The sequence below is a fragment of the Drosophila pseudoobscura genome, chromosome X (genome assembly GCF_009870125.1).
Source record: "Drosophila pseudoobscura strain MV-25-SWS-2005 chromosome X, UCI_Dpse_MV25, whole genome shotgun sequence".
NCBI classification, from domain to species: Eukaryota; Metazoa; Arthropoda; class Insecta; order Diptera; family Drosophilidae; genus Drosophila; species Drosophila pseudoobscura.
In genome coordinates this window covers 16924453-16947012 of record NC_046683.1, presented here as the reverse complement: position 1 = coordinate 16947012, position 22560 = coordinate 16924453, and the positions used below count along the sequence as shown (strand labels likewise).

Sequence of the window (22560 nt, the reverse complement as noted above, 5' to 3'; positions counted from 1 at the left end):
CGGAACAAAGAATATGAGGAATTGGTCGTTTTTTTTAATCGAATTTGAATTCGCCGCAGTTCGCCGCAATTCGCTTTGGCAACAATGAGTCTCATTCCATACACAAAAGTTGCGGCAACATTTACTTGAAAACCGTATTTTAGTCAAAATAAAATACATTAAGGTAATTAAAAGAAGCAATCTTGTAGAAAATGCATTTATCTATGGGATAAAGCTAAGTGGGCATCTATAGCTTGAAATATAGGCAATACCCGATTCGCCGCAGTTTTGCTTTTGCAACAATGAGTCTCATTCCATACACAAACATGTTGCTAATTCCATGCACACATACCCTGGGGGAAATGGATGTTATAGAATTGAGAAAATGTTTGTCTTCCAAGGCTCAGGATCGAGATAAATATATACAAGATACTAATAATGTACTTGAATATGTCTAAAGAATATCAATTTGAGAAAAGGTCTTAATAAATTGCGTTTGATCTACATAGAAAATTAACGAAATAGGGTGCACATAGGCCTATACACGCATCATGTCTTTAAATACCAGCAACATTGCAACTGATTTTTTGTTGAACTACTTTGTTATTGCCTTGTTTTTGCCAAAATACAATAAAAGCAAGTGTTTAAAATAAGCCAGTTAAGTAGAAAATTGATTCATCAATCGTATAAAACTAAGTAGTCATGGCTAAATGTTCTATATAGCTAGTAATACTCGACGGAATATCAAAAACGAGGAATATGTATAGTAGAACTTGAATTCGTCAGTATATTGACGGTATATTTCTTAAGTGAGACGGTATGTTTCGGTATATTTCTGACGGTCGGATGGCATATTTTATCGATAAGGCCGCGGTCACACTCTTGCTGCGCGCGTCGGAATGAAACAATGAAAACAGTGACGAATTTTTTTCCGTTGATGTATTCGTGAACCTTGTTTTAGTCAAAATACAATAAAAGCAAGTGTTTAAAATAAGCCAGTTAAGTAGAAAATTGATTCATCAATAGGCTTAAATTATGTGGGCACGGCTAAATGTTCTATATAGCTAGTAATATTCAACGGAACAAAGAAAACGAGGAATATGTATAGTAGAACTTGAGTTCGTCAGTATATTGACGGTATATTTTTTAAATGAGACGGTATGTTTCGGTATATTTCTGACGGTCGGATGGCCGGTCACACTCTTGCTGCGCGCGTCGGAATAAAACAATGAAAACAGTGACGAATTTTTTTCCATTGATGTATTCGTGAAGAAAAGCTCGCGCGATGTTTAACTGGCAGCTCGTTTATTTTTGTTAATTTTTTTAAGTTTAAAAAATACGTTAAGACGGCAATAAGTGTGAGTGAGCGGGGAGGGAAATAACCCACTACGAAACGCGACGACAGCGACGCTGACAACGAGAAATGATCAAGCCGAATCTATGCGCCAAATCTTGGTTGTAGTTTTAGGCCAAACAACGACTAAAAACCACGGCTTAAACGCACAAAGGAGAACTGCAGCTCTGGCTGGCGCTGCGGCGGCGGCAATCGACTACAAAAGCAGATTATTGCAGATATATACGTATATTTGTGTATATAGTTTTTTTTTTTTGCTGGTGTGACGCTCGTTTTGTTACGACGTTTCCGATGATCTTGGCCCGTTGTTGTTTGCCTTTCGTGTTGTTGTAACTCGTTTTGTGCGCGCGTGTGATGTGTGATTCATGCAACCCAACAGCACCAGCAACAACAACGAAAACGACAAAAAGAGTGAAATATGCTAAGTAAATAAGTGGCAGGGCAAAGAGAGTAGTAGAAGCCACAAAATACTTCTTTGACGCGTGCATCCTCGATTGAGAGCGCAAGATAAAAAGCCATACACAAAAACACACCACGATCGCGCTCAGTGAGAGTGAGCAGGAAAGAGAGAGATACAGACAGACAGAGAGAGAACAGAGGTGTGTTGTAGTTGTACAGCTGTCAAGTGCGCCGAAGCAGCGGCAGCGACTGCGACGTCCAAGTCCTTTTTCGTTCGACTAGCAGGCCATCTCGCTCGCACGCTAGATCACTATTCTCCTCCACTGCAGCTGCCTCTCTAACAACTGAAAACCGAAAAACCACGAACAAGAAGAAGAGAGAGGATGCCAACAACAAACTGCAGCAGCAGCAGCAGCAGCAGCGGCAGCGGGCAGACAAGCATAAAGAAGAGCATTCCATTGGAAAAAACGTGTGCATTATTATTAATATAATTAATAATTACTAAAACAACAACGAAATACATGTGCGTGCGTGTGAGTGAAATAGAAAGTGCATTAACAGCAACAAAAACAACAACAACAAACAGTAAAGTGTAAAAATACCAATACAACAAGAGCAATACAAACGAAATGAAGGTTACCGTTTGCTTCGGCGATGTGCGCATTCTGGTGCCCTGCGGCTCCGGAGAACTTCTCGTCAGCGAATTGGTCAAGGAGGCAACGCGGCGCTACATCAAGGCAGCCGGAAAGGTAAGAAGCAGCCCCCCCCCCCCCCATTCTATTCGACAGCGGAAATGCTGCACTTGAGAAAGAGAGTAATTACATAAGAATAAAATAGCTGAAGTGAAGCCCAAAACGAAAGACCCGATCCGATCCGAAAGACACACAAAAAAAGGTTCTTCTTGGGAGGAAGGGGAGCCGCCAGCCCCTCGGCGCTCTGCGGCAAGACAGAGACAAGAAACAATGAACAGTAACAGTGACAGAAGAAGAGTGCATAAGTGTGTGTGTGTGTGTGTAGGTAAAATATTTGAATAATGATAAGACAGTGATGGAAAGAGAGGGTGAGGGAGCAGGGGCAGAGTGAGTGAGCCATAAAAACAAACACCGAAAAAAACGAGGAATTTCGTAGAGATGATAACAACAACAAACAAATCGAAAAGAAAAAAAGAAAGAAAAGAATGAGACGAAGCAAAGAAGAGCCAAAATAAGCATGAGAATTATAATAATGTAAGAGAAAAGGGCAAGCCGGCAATCAAAAGAACATTTTTGATATCTCTCTGAACCCATTTGAACCCATCCCGGGTTACAACCACAGTAACCAGCGGCGTGTGTGTGTGTGTGTGTGTGCGAGGCAGCGACAGGTAAACAACAAAAACGCCACAGTGAGAGTGGGAGTGGGAGACGAGATGCACCGGGCGCTGCCCTATGGGGATCCAGATCTGGAGATGTGGAACCCTAATTAATGGGAAATTTGTGTGTGTTTTGGGTTTCGGTTGGGTTGGGATCCTACGAGTAGTATAATTAATCAAAAAAGGTCTGGCTTTTCCAGTGAAATCAATTTTCGAATAGTGGGGAGTGGAGCTGTAGCTTTTCCATTTTGATTAAATCATTATATGAATTATTTGGATATGTGCTCCAGTAGGGGGCCGCGGGCCGCGGGCCTGGCTCCATTTCCGGTGCAACCTGTGTGAATTTTTCCGTTCATTTCGATTCGGTTCGGTTTGCTTCCATTGTCTGGCCGCAAAAGATGTGAAAACTGTGTCAGCTGTGCAGCGAAGAACGAGATGAGACTGTGAGACCTGGAGACGCTCTCCATTTCGCGATCACGTGTGCAGCGGCGGCGGCGGCACCGGCGGCAGATTCCAGACCAAACCAAATCGAAAAAAAAGAAAAAACTCCCCACAAAATCTACAACTTGCTAATTATGCAATTAAATTATACCACACCCCGTAACCGTACCCCGTGCCCCGTGCCCCCTCCCCCCCGCTCTGAATAACTTTTTCTGCAAACTCGACAAAAATCAAATGTCTTCCCAGCTTTGCATTTTGGAATTCTTTACGGCAGTCGGTCGGTCTCCTCTCCCGATGTACATATGTATGTATGTATGTACTGCTTGCACTGCTTGGACATATTTTCACTCCGATTCCGATTCCATTTTGTGCTTTGCAGCTGCTTTGGCTCTATTTTGTGTTTTCTTTTTATTATTTATCTCTCCGCTCGTCATGGTTTTCTTGTGTGGATTTTCGCTTTTCTTTCTTTTGTTTCGAGCATGTGTCAGTGCCAAAAACAGAACCAGAAACAGATTGAAACCAATTGCAGTTGCATATTCTAGCCACAAGATACAAGATAAGTCCCATTATGGCATTTAAATATGTTTTATTCGGCATGTGGGCATGTGGGTGGCATTTGTGGACTTTATTCCACTACCAGTATCTGTGGAATGCAACCCCCGGGGGGCTATGGAGCAATGGATAAACGTGGTTTGTTTTTTAAAGAATTACTAACTGAATCCCGGAAATGTTTCGATTGCATTTAATTTTTGAATTTGTTCATTCTGAGAGAAAAAATATTATAGTACCCCAACAACATATTTTCCAGTATTTTTAAAATCATTAATTAATCAATTAAAATTTAAATGTGAAATATACATAATATATAATATATATTTCATTTAATATGATTCATATTGGAATTAAATATATCCTACAAATGTTATATATTATATTTTTACTTTGAAGAGTTTTTATACCCGATACTCAAAATGAGTATTGGGGTATATTAGATTTGTGGTAAAAGTGGATGTGTGTAACGTCCAGAAGGAATCGTTTCCGACCCCATAAAGTATATATATTCTTGATCAGCATCAATAGCCGAGTCGATTGAGCCCTGTCTGTCTGTCCGTCCGTCCGTCCGTCCGTCTGTCCGTCTGTCCGTCTGTCCGTCCCCTTCAGCGCCTAATGCTCAAAGACTATAAGAGCTAGAGCAACGATGTTTTGGATCCAGACTTCTGTGATATGTCACTGCTACAAAAATATTTAAAAACTTTGCCCCGCCCACTTCCGCCCCCACAAAGGGCGAAAATCTGTGGCATCCACAATTTTAAAGATACGAGAAAACTAAAAACGCAGAATCGTAGAAGATGACTATATCTTACAGAGTGCAAAATCTGAACCAGATCGTATAAATATTATAGGCAGAATCAAGAAAACAATTTCACTCTTTATCGCTCTGTCTCACTCTAACACACAGGTTTCATGGTCGGTTTTGCCAATTGCAAAATATGAGTTCAAGGATCTCAGAACCTATAAAAGCCAGAGCAACCAAATTTGGTATCCACACTCCTGTGATATCGGACCTTGACCGTTTCATGTCCAAATTTCGCCACACCCCCTTCCGCCCCCGCAAAGGACGAAAATCTGAGGCAACCACAAATCTCAGAGACTATTAAGGCTAGAGTAACCAAATTTGGTACACACACTCCTTTAAGATGTCACTATAAAACGTATATCTCAGAATTTCGCCCCACCCCCATCCGCCCCCACAAAGGACGAAAATCTGTTGCATCCACAATATTGCAGATTTGAGAAAACTAAAAACGCAGAATCATAGATAATGACCATATCTATCAGTTTATAGCCAAAAGCAAGAAATCAATTTGTAGTGGCTACGCAGCGCCCGACGTCACGCTCATACTGATTTTCTGTCTCTCTCGCACGCACTCTTTGTCGTGTCGTTAAATATTAGCGGCGTCTGCCGGAGGAGAGCCATACTGACTTAGTATCGGGTATAACCGTAGAGTTGCGGTGTCCGCAGCAACTCACAACGTTCCCCCTCGTTTTATATTTTCTTTTTTGAATTAATTAATTATTTTTAATATTGAATTGCCGAAAACGTACACGAAAATGTCCTTATTTTTGTATTTCCACTGGAATAATGTTTTTAGTATTATATAATATTTATATTTAATTGTCTCAGAGATAAAAATTTTAATGAAATATTCGATTTTTTAAAGTTATTATTATTCAAATTTAAATATAAAATATATATACATACATATGTAATTGAATATATTTCATATTTGAATTAAATATATTCTACAAATGTAATACATATATTTTATTTTGACCTTAACGAGTTTTGTATATTTTTATATATATATTTTATATATTAAATATTATTAATTAAAGAATAAAAAATAATTCATTTATTCAAAAAATGTATTTATTTTATATTTTTTGAATTAATTATTTTTAATATTGAATTGTCGAAAACGTACATAAAACAATCCTTCTTTTACAATCTCCACTGGCATAATATTTACATATATTTATTTTTCTTAGAGATAAATATTTAAATTAAATATTCAATTTTTCAAAGTTATTATTATTCAAATTTAAATATAAAATATACATAGATAATTTAATATATTTCATATTTGAATTAAATATATTTCCCACAAATGTTATATATTTGTATATATGTGTGTATATTTTATATATTAAATTTTAGTAATTAAAAATAATCAATTAATTCAAAAAATATTTTTATTTTATATTGTTTTAATTAATTATTTTTAATATTGAATTGTCGAAAATGTAAATGAAACAATCCATCTACATTTATTTATTTATTTATTTTTTTAAAAATTTTTTTTTAAATATTTTTAATCCGTTCCCATGATTCCACGATCTCCCCCCCCAGAACGCCTTTGTTCGAGCGCCGCTTTAGTGGGCGTTTCGACGTTTCTTATCAAAAAAAATAAAAGCCCGCTCTGTTGTGGGGGCATGGGGCAAGGGGAAGGGGTAGGAACTGTTCTCCCCGTGCCATCTCGTCGTGCAATTTGCAGCAGCAATTTGCCGACTAGCAGATACCCTTTTGGGCAAGGGGCAAGGGGGGGGGACATCAAACGCAAAGCTTAGCAACAACAAAAAATTCATTGAGCATTTTTCGCTTGTCTCTGTCGCTGTCTCTGTCGCTGTCTCCTTCTCTGCCTCTTTCTCTGTTTCTGTGTGGGGCTGCTGCTGCCGCTGCTGCTGAAATTCTTGGCATTAAGTGGCAACAGCAGAAAACCAGTTTTTGAACAATTTGTACATTTTTTTTTTGTTCAGTCATAACGAGAAATATCCAACGCTCTCTCTCTCTCTCTTTCTCTCTGTCTCTGTCTCTTTCATAGATGTATTTTTTGCACTTAAAATTTGTGGATTTTTCTACAACCGCTCCCCCCCTCCCCCCACTAATTGTTAGTGTATTTTGAGTGCGCTCTAATTGGTTTAAGCCCCCCTCCCCCCCCTCCTCCCCTCCACCAATAATTAGAATGAAAATATGGTAGCAGCCAGCACCTCCCATATGGAGAATGAAGGCGTTGCGCGGAGGGAGGGAGGGAGGTGGAGGGGGGTACTGGGCACTGTGTGGAATGTGGAACGACAATGAGTACAGGCGGAGCGGAGCGGGGTGGGGGGAGAGTGGGGGGTGGGCAACGAAACAATCAATAAAACCAAGCAGCAAACACCTTGAGAAGTTTTCATGGAATTTCGCATGGAATTCCTTTTCGAGGGGGGCTCGGAGGGGGGGTTGGATCGCATCTGAATGGATTTTACACCCAAACTGGGGGATAGATTACGGCATATATAGGGAAGCAGGTTCCCATTGCCTCCCTTTGGCTCTCCTTCATTCTTTTTCTTTGATTCTCTAACGAGGCAAAATATTTAAAAAGCAAAAGCAAAAACCATGGCCAAATGAAAGCCAATTATGAGGCTCAAAAGAGGGGGAGACACCAGAACCAAAACCAAAAACAAAACCAAAACCAAAACCATGGCAGATGTTTTACGACCTGCCTCAAACTACCTCTAGTTCTAGTTCTATTCGATTCCATTATATTTTCCTGCCTGCTAGGTACATCTATTTTTTTTTTGTTATCTAATCTCTTTTCCTTCCCCGTCCCCCTCCTCCCTCTCTGTTTCTTCTTCCTTTCCTTCTAGAAGAAAATCAATTTTTTTGCTTCACCAAAATAAAAGTACAGTGCAGGGCATAACTATAAAGACAAAAAAGGTCTAGGGGGACTTTAAAATATTATGGAAATAAATAAATAAAAAATAAATATAATATATTAATATATATAATAAATAATAATAATAATAAAATAAATATAATATAAATATAATAATATAATAATAATAATAATAATATTAATAATATTAATAATATTATAATAATATATATAATTATATAATATATAAAAAAAATAAACAAAAAATAATATGTATCTTGTATTTAAATAATTTTTTAACTATAAAAATGACACAAAAATTAGGCTGGATGAGAACTTTGAATTGTTCATATTTTTTACATTTTCAATTCAAACCAAAAATTCTGTTTTTTTTTAATTAATAAAAAAACATGTTCTTAAGTGGTATTTTATCGTTTTCCATGGGCTCTAAAGATAAATATACATATATTTAAATTAGTTATTATTTTTAATATAATTTATTATTGTTATTTATTTTTATTTTGTATTAGTTATTTTTATTTTTTATTATTATTATTTATTTTTATTTTTTATTATTTATTATTTTTATTTATTATTATTTTTATTATGGGTATAAATCTTTAAAGTATAGAGCAAATCATCCTCCACCCTTGTGGCTTCCAATAATAATAATCTCACATACTAAAGTCTCCAAAAAACTCCACAAATATTCGTTGATGGCAAAACGAGCCTGGCCTGCAGGTCATAGGTCAGGCAAGAATCGTTCTAGAAGAAATGTAAACAAAACCAGAAAAGTGTTGTAAGAAAATGAGTCTATTTTTCAAGTGGCAGACACGCAGCGTCAGGGGACAATCCCTCCTCCTCCTCCTCCTCCTGCAGCCATCAGCCTTCAACCGTCAGGTAGCACTGTACTACAGAACAGGGCAACCCCCTGCGACTGCAGTGGCCTATACTCGTAATAATAATAGTTTTTGTTTCGGTTTCTGTTTTGTCGGTTGTCATGACAGCCACCTGAAGGTATACACATATAAATATATATTTTTTATACCAATCCACGTACAAATACATATACATATGTGTGTAATGACTGGCCCGAACGTACTTATAGCGTCACTTTTTTTCTTTCTACTAGTAGATACATATCTGTAGATACTATTATTATTATTATTATTATTGGCAGTGCATTGTGGGCTTTGCTGATTCACTGTCTGGCTCTGGCTCTCTCTCTCTGTCTGTGGCAGTCCAGATACCAAATTAGGAGCGAAAAATTCAATTGAATTACGGTTTTAATGTGTATGTTTTTTGTTGTTTTGTTTTTGTCTCTCTTTATATCTTCTGGTAATTGAAAATAATTTCCACAGCGACACCCACTCGCCACAGAAAAGAAATATTCATTGGGGCTATCGCCCACATTCGCTCTATCGATCGATTAGAACTCACAAAAGTCTATCCATCCATCGATTGGCAGCCAAAAACCTCAATTGAATTGTGAAATTCTAAGGAATGGAAGAGGAAAAATCCTCCAAAATGAGAGTAATTTACGTGCGGCAGTGCCACTCGGTCTAGGTCTCGGTTCTGGGAGGGAGGGCTGGCGACAAAGGAGGGAGGAGGTGAAAAAGTCAAGGGATAAAGATGGAATTGAGGTATGTTTCTATTTGACTTCCATTTGGCTGCCGCCTCGCACGATTGCACGATTTTTTTTTTTTTTTTGTGGATGCCTGCAGGAGGGGCATTAGGAGGGGAGGGGAGTGGAGAGGGGCGGGGGATATACGTTCCATTCTAGAATTACAAAACGTTTTATTGCCACACTAATTGAGTATCTATTTTCGGACACGCGCACGCACGTGTGTGGGTGTCTGTCCCGTTCCCCTTCCCGTTCCGTTCCCCTTCCCGTTCCCCGTTCCCCTTTCCATGCCCTATGCCCGGCCCTGCAGGGTATGCCGTGTCTCCTCTGGGATATGTGGGCTCTCGACGGGTATTATCAGTATTTTCAGCTTCGATCTGAGGAGATCTAAGACCTGCTACGACCGAAGGGCGCTGTCGTATGACGCGTGACACGTATACGATTAAAGATTCGATGAATCTAGGCATATACAAAGGTATTTTTAAAAAGAGGAACCGAAGGAGGAGTCCATTTTTCGTATAATCCCAGTTCCTGGCGAGATCTCTAATGGGAACACCTCTGACGGGGTATATTCTAGTCGTAAGAGTAGGTCGTATGGCATATTCCTGTGGTGTTTGGGTGCGGTGCGGTGGTGTGTGTGCTCCAGATGGCTTTCGGTTGCGTTTTATGCTTCCGCTTTTGGGATGCAGTCGATGACTACCTTTCGGTAGCGCCTAAGGATCCCCGGATACCCGGGCGCCTGCCATTGAAATTAGGGTGGGATTGGGGGGAGGGGGAGGGGTTTGTTGGTGGTGGGACAGCTGCTGTTTTTGTGGCATGCAACTGCCTGGCAACAGCAATGCAAACAGCAAATTAATTTGTTCAACTATTGACGTTTCGTTTGCCCAAAAAGCGGAAACATGGAACCCGGAAACACGCCCACTTCCCCGCCCTTGCGAGGGCTTTCCAGGGGGGGGGGGGGGGCAATGGAGGGGGCATTGGAGCGAGCTCCATTGAAGTGGAACCACGGGTCAAGTGCACGATGTTTTCTTCACCTTCAACCTTCATTTATTTCCTGAGCTTATCATCGGTTGAATGGAGGCGGAATGGAGGCGGACCCTAACCTTTACCTCTTTTATGGTATATTATTATCATTATGTGAACGTTTTTTTGTTTTATTACAAATTTGTACTATAAATTTACTTAACTTTTGGAAGATTTTCATTCATTTCCCCCAATTTTGGACTTGATTTTTCATATTTAAAAAAAAAAAAAAATGATTTCTTGGAAATTTAGACTTTAAAAAATTTAAAGAAAAAGTTGTAATAAATTGTATTTTTGTTGTTGTTTCGTTTCGCCTGTTGACTAGTTTTATTAGTATATATATTAATTTGTTTTTTTGTTGTTGTTTGTTTTGGGGGCTTTGAACAAACGGAATTGACAACAAAAATACAAACAAAGGCCCAACAATGCAGCGATCTGTGGCGGTCCGTTGTCCGAAGTGGGCGTGGTCCTGATCCCCCAGTCCCAGTTGCATCTCACGCCCCACTTGGCTCCACATTCTGGTGTGCAGCAACGTGACGTTTTTGGGAAATGAGTAAGCGCAAAATAGGCACGGTTTGCAGCATATAAACAGAGAAGCTTTGGGCCATTACGGGTAGTACATATATGCACGGGGCATGGGGCATGTGGCATGTGGCATGTGGTTGTGTAAACCCCATAAAAGCGTTCAACCGATCGCACATGTCTGATATATGTACATATGCCCTCTCGTATGTCCAGTGTTTGCCAAAAGGGTTGGCTCTTGGGTCAACATACCATATAGCCATATAGCCCAGCCCCATGGCCAGTCATCGTCATAAAGCACACACACACACGGTCTCTCTCTCTCTCTTCGCATTCGATTCTTTCGTTGAAAGAAAACCTCTGCTAAAAAAGATTTTTATTTCTTTTCTCGTAACTAAAATCGCAAAAATCTCAAACCCAGAACGTCGCTCACGTTTCGGTGATAAAAAATAATGACAAATATATTTCGTTCTGCCTGTTATGCCCTCTAATGAGCAGGCTTCGGGTATCGAGTGCATTGAATTAACGGTTATTAAAGCAGAGCTTTCCAAGCAGTGCAGGCAGTGGCAGAGTGAGAGAGAGAGAGAGCGCTCGAGAGAGCTTTGTGTAAGGTCAGGCACACACACGCACACGCACACACATACCCGCCTGCTGTATATTTCTAGGAGCAAAATCGTGTACAGTAATTCTTGAAATCAAGGGGAACAATCGGCTGTCATTAATATTAACAAATTATGTACATATATATATATATACAATTTGTGGGGCCGCATGCGAGAGTCGTATGTGCGTTGACTCATATTTGCACCTAAAAAGTGAGTCGGATCGTATGTATTTCCTATTTATTTATCCAGGTGTTTCCCTCTAACAAAAACTCTGGCGAAACTTTAATAAAAAAAAAAAGAAAAATGAATCATCTGAAAGAGAGTTAGGAGCGCGGAAAGACAGGAGAGAGGAGAGAGGGAGAGGGAGAGCGAGCGCAAGAATGCTGATGAAGGCCATCGGCAAAGGTTGCCCGATTCCGAAGAGTGCCGAAGATGCCGCTCAGGGAGGGAGGGAGGCGGCGGCTTTGGTTTTGTTTTTGCTTTTTTACATTCTTGTTGCTTGTGGTTTATACCGTGTAATTGTGGCTTGCAAGAGAGTATATCTGTGCCATGGCTTGTATTCGATTATAAATGCAAGAACTCGATGAATGGGTATCCCCTGAGACGTATTCTCGGACTGTGAACGATTTTCGTAGGCGCTGCACGTGCAAGCAACGTTAAACCGCCTCTCCCTCGCTCTGTCGCACCCGCATGGGAAAGGTGTGCCACGCCTAAGAAAAAAAATTGCGCATTTTGCCGTGTGGCCGCCCCTCCCCCATGCCCCTGCTGTGCGCTTAATTAATTAAATAATTTGCGGCGGGGGCGATGATCTCGCCATCCCTCTCTCTCTCTCTCTCTCTCTCTTTGCATTCCATGTTGTCGCTCTCTTGTCGCGCTGTCTCTCTTTTGTGCTTACAAAAGACTGAGGCGACAAACTCGGCAAATGGCGGACAACGACGACGACGACGCGGCGGTGTTCCAATTGAGCGCGTGTTCGATTTGTGTGCACCCACATGCCGCAACAACAACAACAACAACAAGAGCTTTGGCCTTGAAATTTCATAGCAAAAAAAGCAACTACAAATAAATGCCCTTTTCCAAGGGGACATTTCTTGGGAAATTTCTTTGAATCTTGAAGGAAAGGGAACATCTGTGGTTAAACGGTAAACGGAAACCAGTGAGAGAGAGAGAGAGATAGAGAGACGCGCTTTCGGTTGGGTTCCGTTCGGTTTCTGATTAGTCAACAAATACATACATATCTACATACATATGTATGTATGTACATATGTATGTACATATGTGGTCGGTAGACAAACAATTTCCATAGTCCACTTTTCTTCCATCTCTTTTGGTGTCTCTTTGCGTGCAACAATTATTTATTGTTTAAATGTCACCAAAGACTTTCCATTTATTTCATTTCCTTTGCTCGGCTTCTCTGTTGTAACCATTTTTGGGCTTTTAATTTCACTTCCATGAACAAAAAGCCACAACAACAACAAAAGCTATTTATTTCTATCAAGAAAACAGTTTGAGAAAAAAAGATTTGTCATAGTTGAGGCTATTTTTATTTGTTTTAATTGGGGCTTGAGGCGTTCAGAGCCTTTTCAGCCCTTTTTGGAAAATATTCTCAGGCGATTTCCTGCTTCCTGGCCTTGCGGTTCTCTGGCCGGCCCGTAATCCACCTCATAGACGGCGTAGACCACCGACAGGCACTCATTTCTCCCTGCCGCTGCCATAAACTGCGTGTAATCTATTTTTAATGTGCCTCTCCGCCTGTCGCCTGTCGCCTGGAATTTCCTAGAACTGGAAGAGAGGGCCTGCGTCTGATGGAAGATGATATGATGGTATGGATGGCATAGAAAGGCTTATTTGTTGTGTGATTGTTCTTTGGCCCGGCAGTACTGTACTCCTCCAGCATCAAGTGTCGTTTAGCATGAAATCGCGATCCCTTTGTTTGCTGGCCCCCGTCCCCCCCCCTGCCCGTCTCAACGTTTTGTGCGGATGAAAGGAGGCTTTCATTTAACGCTTTCTACCGAACTACAGTGGGACAAACATTTGCGATGCTCTCTCCCCCCACCTTTCTTTATCAGTGTTCACTGTACCCCCGCCTACCTTTTCTCTTCTCTGTGTGTGTGTCATGCGACATTCCCCCCTCCCCCCCCGCGCGCGTATTCTGGTTGTCGTTTCGCCCTTTCAATTCCGCAAACAATAAATTATATTGTTTTGGATACCTGTGGCTGTCACACACACACACACGCAGGCAGGCAGGCACGCCCATATGCCCGTCTTCGTCTTCGTCTTCTGCTTCTTTTTCTCATTCTTGGATCTGTGCTTTTGTTCTCTCCCACCACCAACAGCAGCAGAAGCAAAAAAAGGGATCAGCGAGAGAGCGAGAGCGCGCGAGAGAGGAATTCCCAATGCACCGTTTATTGTTTGGGTTTTATCTCTTTGTTTGCTTGACGGCTGCTGGAGCGAGAGGGAGAGGGAGAGCACAGCACAGCACACTTACTCGCTTGATTGATTGATTGATTGATTGATTGAGTGATGCTGCGACTCCAGCCTTAGCCTCCGCCTCAGCTGTGGCCTGTTCGCCTTGAAAAGCACATTGCAATGCGTTTCCGTCGTATTGTCATCTCTCTCTCTCGCTCTCTCTCTCTCTCTCTTGCTCTCTCTCGCTCTCGAGCGATGCTTTTGCATAACTCAATAATTGGACAGAGGAAAACGAAGACGAAGCTTTTGTAATGAACTTTTGTTGACCTGCCGCGGCCTGACCCGCACTCTAACCCCTCTAGCCCCTCTACCCCCCCGGGGACACGGCATTGCGGAAATTCACACACATTAAAACAAAACAAAACACAAAAAAGAAATAAAAAAAAGAAACAAGAAAATGGCGCTTGCGCAATATCCGATACGATTTTCGTTTATCGTTTGTCTTTTTATTCGTGATTTTGGGACACCCTAGGAGGAAGGAGGGTAGATGGGGCAGGCAGTCGTCGGCGTTCCTTCCCAAAAAAAAAAGTAAAAAATAGTGTATTTTCTGTGCGATTAGATACAGATACTCCAGGAATATACGAATATATACGGAATATGTATATGTACCTCAACAATCTTGTAGATCCAATACCAAAGCGTTGCTCCACTGTTCTCAAGCAGAAAGGTCATACCCACTCAATATTAAATTAAATTTATTAAAAATACAAGAAATACGGGGAAATTTTAGATTTTTAAACCATTTTTTTCCAGGTGGAGCAAAACATTTTGGAGATGGTTTCAGATTTTTTAATTATTTCACCGAATATATAGAACCAATTTGAAACAAAAAATTGGAGCTGTAAAATGAAAACTTTTCTTGATTTTCGTTTAAATTCTTGGTGTAGATCCTGTTGGCTTAAGCCTATGAGCACCACTGTATTAGTCGATTCCACTTAGTGGAAGATGGGAATCAGCAGTGGGGAGGGGAGTGGAGGGGAGGGGAGTGGAGTGCCGGGGAGTCGAGTGTGGCACGAGAGCTGTCTCTGGGTCACCTTTTTGGTCGGATTTGTTACGTTGGCGCTAAATGACTTGCCCAAAAAAACAACGAAAAGCGAATGACGAATGAATGAATGGCCCAAATAGTGCCGAATCATTAGACCAGGACATGATCTAACGTTTTTTTTTGTTGTTCTGTTTGTTTTCCACTTTATGTGACACCCTTTAAGATTATAAGTATTCGATAACCAGCCATGAAATTCTTGGAGGTTGACTGCTTCTTTCAAGAGGCGCAGCCCCTGCTTTAAACGCAGCCTCCCGATCGAGGGGCACTGCCGCATGACGCGCCGAACATACTGGATAGATGGTTGTTAGACTTATGTATGTATATTTGGAATTAAACATTGGTTTATTGAATCAAATCGCGTATCGATAATAAATCGATTGCACTCCACAATAATGGGCTCGATCGAGTACACACATGACCATACGAATAGGTACACACATCTACATACGTAAGAAAAAGGTTTTTAAACTTGAAATAAGTTCCCGTTTATGCCTTAATTATTGCGACTGTTTTATAAGCCGCTATGAAACAGTATCTGTGATAAACTTTTATATTCAAATAAATAAAAAAAATAAAAAATAAAAATCCTTAAATATTTGTTTTTAATAAAACTTAAAACCCTTATAAAAGAAGGGAAATCCTCTTGTACTTCAGAGTCAATGTCAGGCACACTTCAAGTTTTGAACTCCACTTAATTAATTAATTAATTTATTTATTTTTTAAAATATATATATATTCCTAACGCGACAGTAAATCTATTTTGTGTTAAGGCGCTAGTCACATGGAGTTCACATAGTTAGGCTTTTAAATATAATGATTTTCTTACCCTAATCCTAAAGAAAAAATACTTTTTAACAGCTTAAATATTTTATTTATTTTTTAAAGCTAAATTAGCACTTTCTAGCTATTATCCAGTGTAACCACCTCTATTTCTGGTCACCTTTATAATTCTTTTTGGCTTTTAATACTTTTAATAGGCGTCTGGCAGGTTTCTTTAGGTGCCTCAATATTTGGATGATTTTTCCTTAATTTTTGCTTATCCAAATTCGTTTATTGAATCTTCCCACAAGTTTTCGATTGGATCTGAGATTGGGGAGATCTCTGTTTACTCATGTGCCCTCGAAGGGGTGTAATGCCATTAAAGAGGGTGACCGAACCGTCGAAGGAGGTGCCGAATCCCTTTGGGTACTCGAAAGTAGCATGTTTTGGAGTATCGCCATACCCCGACCGATCTGTAACAGATTTCTGGCATGAAACGCGCTTGGGGCACCAGGATCTAAGCTAATCTGCTCCCCCCCCCACCCGCACCGCTCCACGATATTAATATTCAGAGCAAGTCGATCCATAAATAAAGGCAGACGGCAGACATTCCCTAAAAAATGTCTAGGGAGGGGTTTGGGTTTGGCTTTGGGTTGGGCTCTCCTCCGCCTCCTCCGCCTCCTCCACCCTTAACCTCCCTGTAAACCAGATCCTCCCTCTGCCCTCTGCCGCTCCCTCTGCCCTCTCCTCCCACGCTGGCACTGGCGATTCCTCTCACGTTTTCTGCGCGGACTGCGTGTCAAATCAGAGTGCCGTGTTGCAACGGGAGGGAGTTGCAACTCCCATGATTACTGGGGACGGGGGAGGGGGAGGGGGAGGAGGAGCCCCACCCGCAACACACGACAGCAACAAAAGAAACAGCAAAAACGAGTCACGAGCCACCGACTTAAGCCGCTTGTAATTGATCGTGTCTTTGACATTAGAAAAACATTTTCTCTCTCTCTCTCCCCCTCTCTCTCTCTCTCTTTCTCTCTCTTTTTGCTGGTGCCACAAAAGACGAGACCCCAGACAAGACGCCAACTGGTGCACGGCGGCTAATAAAGCGCACGCAGTGGCAGTGGCAGCAACAGCAAATCCACTTAAGAGGGGGAGAGTGGAGGGGTGAGAGAGTGGGGGGGAAGCCACACAAGGGGAGAGATTCAGCGAGTGTCAAATGAAATGAGACGTGGAAGAAGTCAGATTGTGTGGCATGTGGCGGGAGGGAGGAAGGGAGGGAGGAAGGGAGGGAGGAAGAGAATTAAGGGGCAAAAACAGCAGGGTAGAGGCAGAGGCAGGGAGGCGGGGGGGCAGGTAGGGTAATGCAACAAGTTGATGGCAGCGGAGGGGACGAGGGGTGTCGTGTGGTGTGGGGCAATGCTCTCAATGCATGCCCTTCCCCCCTTCCCCCCTTCTGCGTGGCTTTGAAGTCACAGAAATGTTTTCCAACCAACGGGGGAGAGGGGAGGAGTGGGCTGAGGGGGAGGGGGAGGGTAGAGGAGGAGTGCTGGAGGGGGAAAATATTTGAGGGCCCAGGGACTCTTCGATTACCAAAAGGAATATATTTTTTATTATTTTTATGCCAAAATAAATATATAATAATTATTTATATATAGTATAGGCTTAAAGATGTATTTATGTATATTTTATTTGATATATTTATTTACAAAAATGTACTTTTATTACCAAATTAAGGAATCAAAGGGGTCGAGCACCTGAAATGAAGGGTAGAAAAACTCTAATACTATTTACAGGGTGACGCATAAGAAATTAGCAAAAGAAAGATAGATAGATAGAGAGAGAGAGAAAAAGAGAGAGAGTGAATAAATTGTATGTGTCACAGGAAAAAAACTAAAGTTGATAAGAAGTTCGGCGGCAGACGACAATAATCCATCCACGTTATCCATCGAAAGAAAGCGATAGAGAAAAAGATAGAAATCAAGAGAGGGAGAGACAGAGATAAAGATAAAGAGGTTCCTTTCCGAAAAAAAAGGATGTACTGTAGCCGAAAACAATTGGCAAAATGAGGGAAGATGCCTTTTAAACCTAGCCACAGAAAAAGATACACGAGGAGGAGGCGGACGAGGCGCAGGGGAATCTTTTATATTAATTTAATAATTATACGCGAGTTTTTCTACAAATATGAGTATGTTTTTGTATATAAAGATTAAATAAATTGGTTTATTTAATGAAATCAATGGGAATTGGCCGAAACTTCATTAAAAACAACAACAACAATATTAATACAAAATAATACAAAATACGTAAATAATAATAATAAATAGTAATAATTAATAATCATAATAAAAAATAATAATAATAATAAATAATAATAATAATATATAATAATAATAAATAAAAATAATAATGCAACATAAATATAAAAATAATAAATGAACAAATTTAATACAAATATTTAAAAAATATATGAAATATTTGAGATTTTATTTATTATTTAACCCGAAAATAACTTTTTCAAACGCGTGGAACTCGAAGTAAAAATTAAAAATAAAAAAGAAAAATACATAAATAAATTACCAATTTAAAATAAATATATAAAAAATATATTAAATAAATTATACATAATTATATACATTAAGAAATTGTTCCGTGGCACTCGGAATGAAAATAAAAAAGCAAAATACATAAATAAATTAACAAATTTAATACAAATATTTAAAAAATATATTAACTATATTATTTAACCCGAACATAACTTTTTTATACGCGTGGCACTCGAAATAAAAAATACAAATTAAGTAGAACAAACATTTTTGTTATCACTTAACCTGGCTATAATTATTATTATTATTTATTTGGTATCTTTTTATTGGAGAAAATTGGGTTACGCGCCGCGATATGCGTCCCACTTTGCCGCAAGCCTACCCCAAAAAAAACAAAAAAAACCAAAAAAACTAATATGCTTTGTTTTTGTTTCGTTTTTATTTACTTTTAGGTAAGAGCGAAAAAAAACCCCCAGAACAGCGCGCCAGAGATAAGAGCTAATTGAATGGAATGAAGGAAAAGAGAGTGAGAGAAGCGATACTAGAGCAAGTGGAGAGGGAGAGGGAGAGGCAGGAACGGCAGGAGAATTGGTGGTAAGGTAAGGCATGCCGCAGATGACCCAGTTGAACGGCCAGGAGAGGGGACATCGGCAACGACAGCCGACAGCCGACAACCGACAACAATTGACAAATGAAATGCAAGCCCATGGCCGACACATGCCATGGGTGCAGTGGATCGTGATGTGGCACTGCGGCAAGCTGCTCAGAATGCAGAGATTCCAGTTTGAACCTCCCATAGAAAGGGGGTGGCAGTGGGTGAGGGCGAGGGCGAGGGAGAGTCGGCATATCTTATCAATCGATGTTGCAAGCCACAAAAATAGGGCGACCGTAGGGCCCCAAGTGGTAACAACTAATCAATTATTTATGCCGCGCGATGGGGCGGCCCCGCCCCTCGCACGCCGCCACCAAAAAACAAAACGCAAACAAAAGCAAAAGATAAGCCGGGAAATTGTGTCTAAACAATGTTTCTAAACAAGTGGCGCCATCTAGACGGCTCCAGAGTCATGCAATGGCGGCAGACGGCGCGCTCGAAGTTTAGTGACTAGGCGTGTAGGTGGCGCCAGCAGCTGGTTGGAAGAGAATCTCTCATACAAAAATATGAGGTTTTGTTTCAGAAATTTGTTTTTATTTCATAATTTGTGTTATAAAAATTAAAAGTAAGAGTTTTGTTTCCCAATCAAAACTTTGAATTTTAATAATCAAATAAAAAACTCTTATTTTTAGTTTTTATAATAAAAATTAATTTCGAAATTAATTTGTTGATTAATGTTTAGCACAGTTTCCAGGACTTGAGAAATCCTCCAATTACAGTTTTAGATTGACTGAATAACAAATCATAGTAGTTGATTATATTGCCAACAGAGGGCTCTACTGTGTGATTGCCCGCTTACACGCTAGGTGGCGCCAGATACATGGAGGTTTTAAAAGGAGATAAAAAGAGAGAAAAAGAGACAAAGAGAGTTTGCTAGCTATTGCCGGGAAGAGAAAGAGTGAGCTGGGGGAGGGAGTGTGTTGTGACCTTGAGGTCAACGGAGCGGAAACGAGCGTGGCCCACGTGGTGGGTAATGCCAATCGAAGCGGAGCAAGTGCATCCTCCACCTGGCACGCCCCTACAAATGAATCAAACAAAGAAATGGTTTCAATCGAGATAAAGAGAGGGAGAGAGAGAGAACAGACAGATCACAAAACGGAACCGAACACACAAATCAAAACAAAAACCCATCGAAAATTAGGTGAAATGGTGAACGAACTTAACACCGATTTGTGTACACACACACACACACACACACACACAAATATGTGTGCAAATGTGTATCTATGTGTGGCTTCTATTGTTTTAAGCACAGTCGAAAGATGAAGAGGGAGAGAGAGAGAAGCGGAAACAATGGACCAGTCAAGCAGCTCTTGGACTCGAACACGCAAGACTCTCGAAACGAGCCAAACGGAATGAATGGCATTCGAATGCAATAGAAGATACAGATGCACCCTACTCCAGAGATTTTAGGCTCCCATCCTGCCCCCCCCCATCCGCCATCGTGTCGCATATACCCGCACGAATGGGGCATCAAAGGGTATTCAAAACGAGACCAGCTGAAGATCGTTCGGGAGATGGACGGGAGAGTAGAAGAGAGGAATCCAGGGGGGAGGAACGGGTAATGGGTGATGGGAATCGGTGGTTCTGTCCATCCCATCCCATCCCATCCCATCATTCATGCCTCCCATGAGCGGAGCTGCTGCTGCTGCCAATTGCTCATTAGTGGCGTGCTCTCCTTTCGGCCGATGACAAAGCGATTTTCGGCTTTTGTTGCTAATGCCCCTACAGTTGGAGAGCCATAGAACGAAACGCACGAGTGACCGAACGAATGAATGAACGAAACGGAGAGAGAGCATGAATAGAGAGTAGAGAGAAGAGAAGAGAAGGTGGAGATTTAATTACGAATGGAAAATGGAAGCCATTGATGGCTCAATTCAGTTAAGCTTTTGATTGATGTAAGGTGCGATTGAGTGATTGATTAAATGCAATTAGAGCTCCCCAAGAAGCCCCAACACGAGACTTATAAACAGACAATAAAAAAAAAACAAACCCAAAAAACAATCGAAACGCAACGCTGCACAGGAAATCGAGTAATGTTTGCCCACCGATACCTATGCATACCCAAGTACATGTGTGTGTGTGTGTGTGTGTGTGTGTGTGTGTGTGTCTGTGTATGTATGAGTAGGAGCTTTGTCATGGAAAGATCCACCGAAACCAACAAATTCAAAACTCAATAAAACCACACACATTTCCGTATTATCGATTTGTTATCGATATTACAATTTCAATATTATTTTCGGAATTTTTTTGAAACTTAACAATAATATAATTTTTAAAATTTTTTTTGGTATTTTTTTTTTATTTGATTTTATTCTATTTCTTAATTTTTTTATTCTATTTATTTTATTTTTTCTATTCATTTTTTTTTATTATATTTTTTCATTCTATTTTTTTTTTTATATTTATATATTCTATATTTTGAATTTAATTTCTATTCTATTATTTTTTTTTATATTTTTTTTATTCTATTTTTGTTATTATTTATTTGAAAGATATACATATTACTCATGATAAAATTTCTCCTTTGCTAAAATATGGACTTATCCTAAAAAAAAAACCCAAATAATGGTCAAAAATCATTGAAAAAAGGAAAGGTTTTTACATTCATTAACTTGGAAAATGAATAGGTACTCCATATATCATATATTAGTGGAAAAAATGTTCTCCAGATAGTCTTGACCAAAAAGCAAGTCAAAAATTTACATTTTTTTTAAAATTAATTAATTAATGTTTTAAAATGTACATTTTTTTAATACCAAATAAATACCAGGTACTCCTCGTACCTTTACCCTGGCTCACAGAAGTATCTCCCCATAAATACCATGCAAAGTCCAGAAACAAAACACTTACGAGACTCTAGAGACTGCTGTGATACCCCTTAGTGCTCACTCTCTCTCTCTCTCTCCTTCTCTCTGTTGCTCTCTCTCTCTCCCCCTCTATGAGCAATCAGCAATACAATAAATAAAGTGCCACAACTACAGGCCACAAATAGTTCCATACTCTATTGCCGAGGCTTTTGTTGTTGCTGTTGGTTTTCTCTCATTAATTATGCTGCCAGCATTGTGGAGTAGTTTTTTGTTGTTATTTTTTGTATTCTTTTTTTGCTTTGCTGCTGGAAAAGGAAGCACTTTCCAGTTCGTTTAATTTCATTGCGGAGAGAATTTTTCAGCGAGCAGAAAAAAAGGTGACCAATAAGCAGGAAAAGCAACAACAACAAAAACAACAAAAACCAATTGCAGAATTCTTACAGAAGAAGGCCAATCCAATCCCATTGTTGGGGAAAAAGGAAACTGTTAATGATGATGATTACCATTCATCATTATCATTATCAGGCGCGGTCTCCGCTTTGCGCTGTCGTCAATCGTTCTTGGCATTTTCTCCCCCCCCCCCCCCCCACACCCTAGAAAAACCAACAACAACAAAGGAAATACTTACAACAATGGCAGGCGACGTCCTGTCGTCGATTTTGCCATGTATTCTTCTTCCTTCTTCAGCTCCACCTCCACCTCCCCCTTTGAGTCTCCTCTTCCACTCAAAGCAAAATTTGCATTCCACGGTATATTCCCGGAATGTGAAGGGTATGCCCAGTCTTTGGAAGGGG

General features: G+C 40.2%; 1 protein-coding gene across 2 annotated transcripts in view; it reads left to right on the top strand.

Moving 5' to 3' along the window:
• The first annotated feature begins 1170 nt into the window (after positions 1-1170).
• Positions 1171-22560, top strand: part of baz (par-3 family cell polarity regulator) — a 41804-nt gene continuing 20414 nt past the window's right edge. For both annotated transcript variants that reach the window (XM_001354571.4, XM_015186024.2), the window contains exon 1: positions 1171-2481. In XM_001354571.4, the coding sequence (XP_001354607.3) occupies positions 2362-2481 (120 nt within the window). In that variant the 5' untranslated portion in view covers positions 1171-2361. The remainder of the gene's footprint in view (positions 2482-22560) is intronic.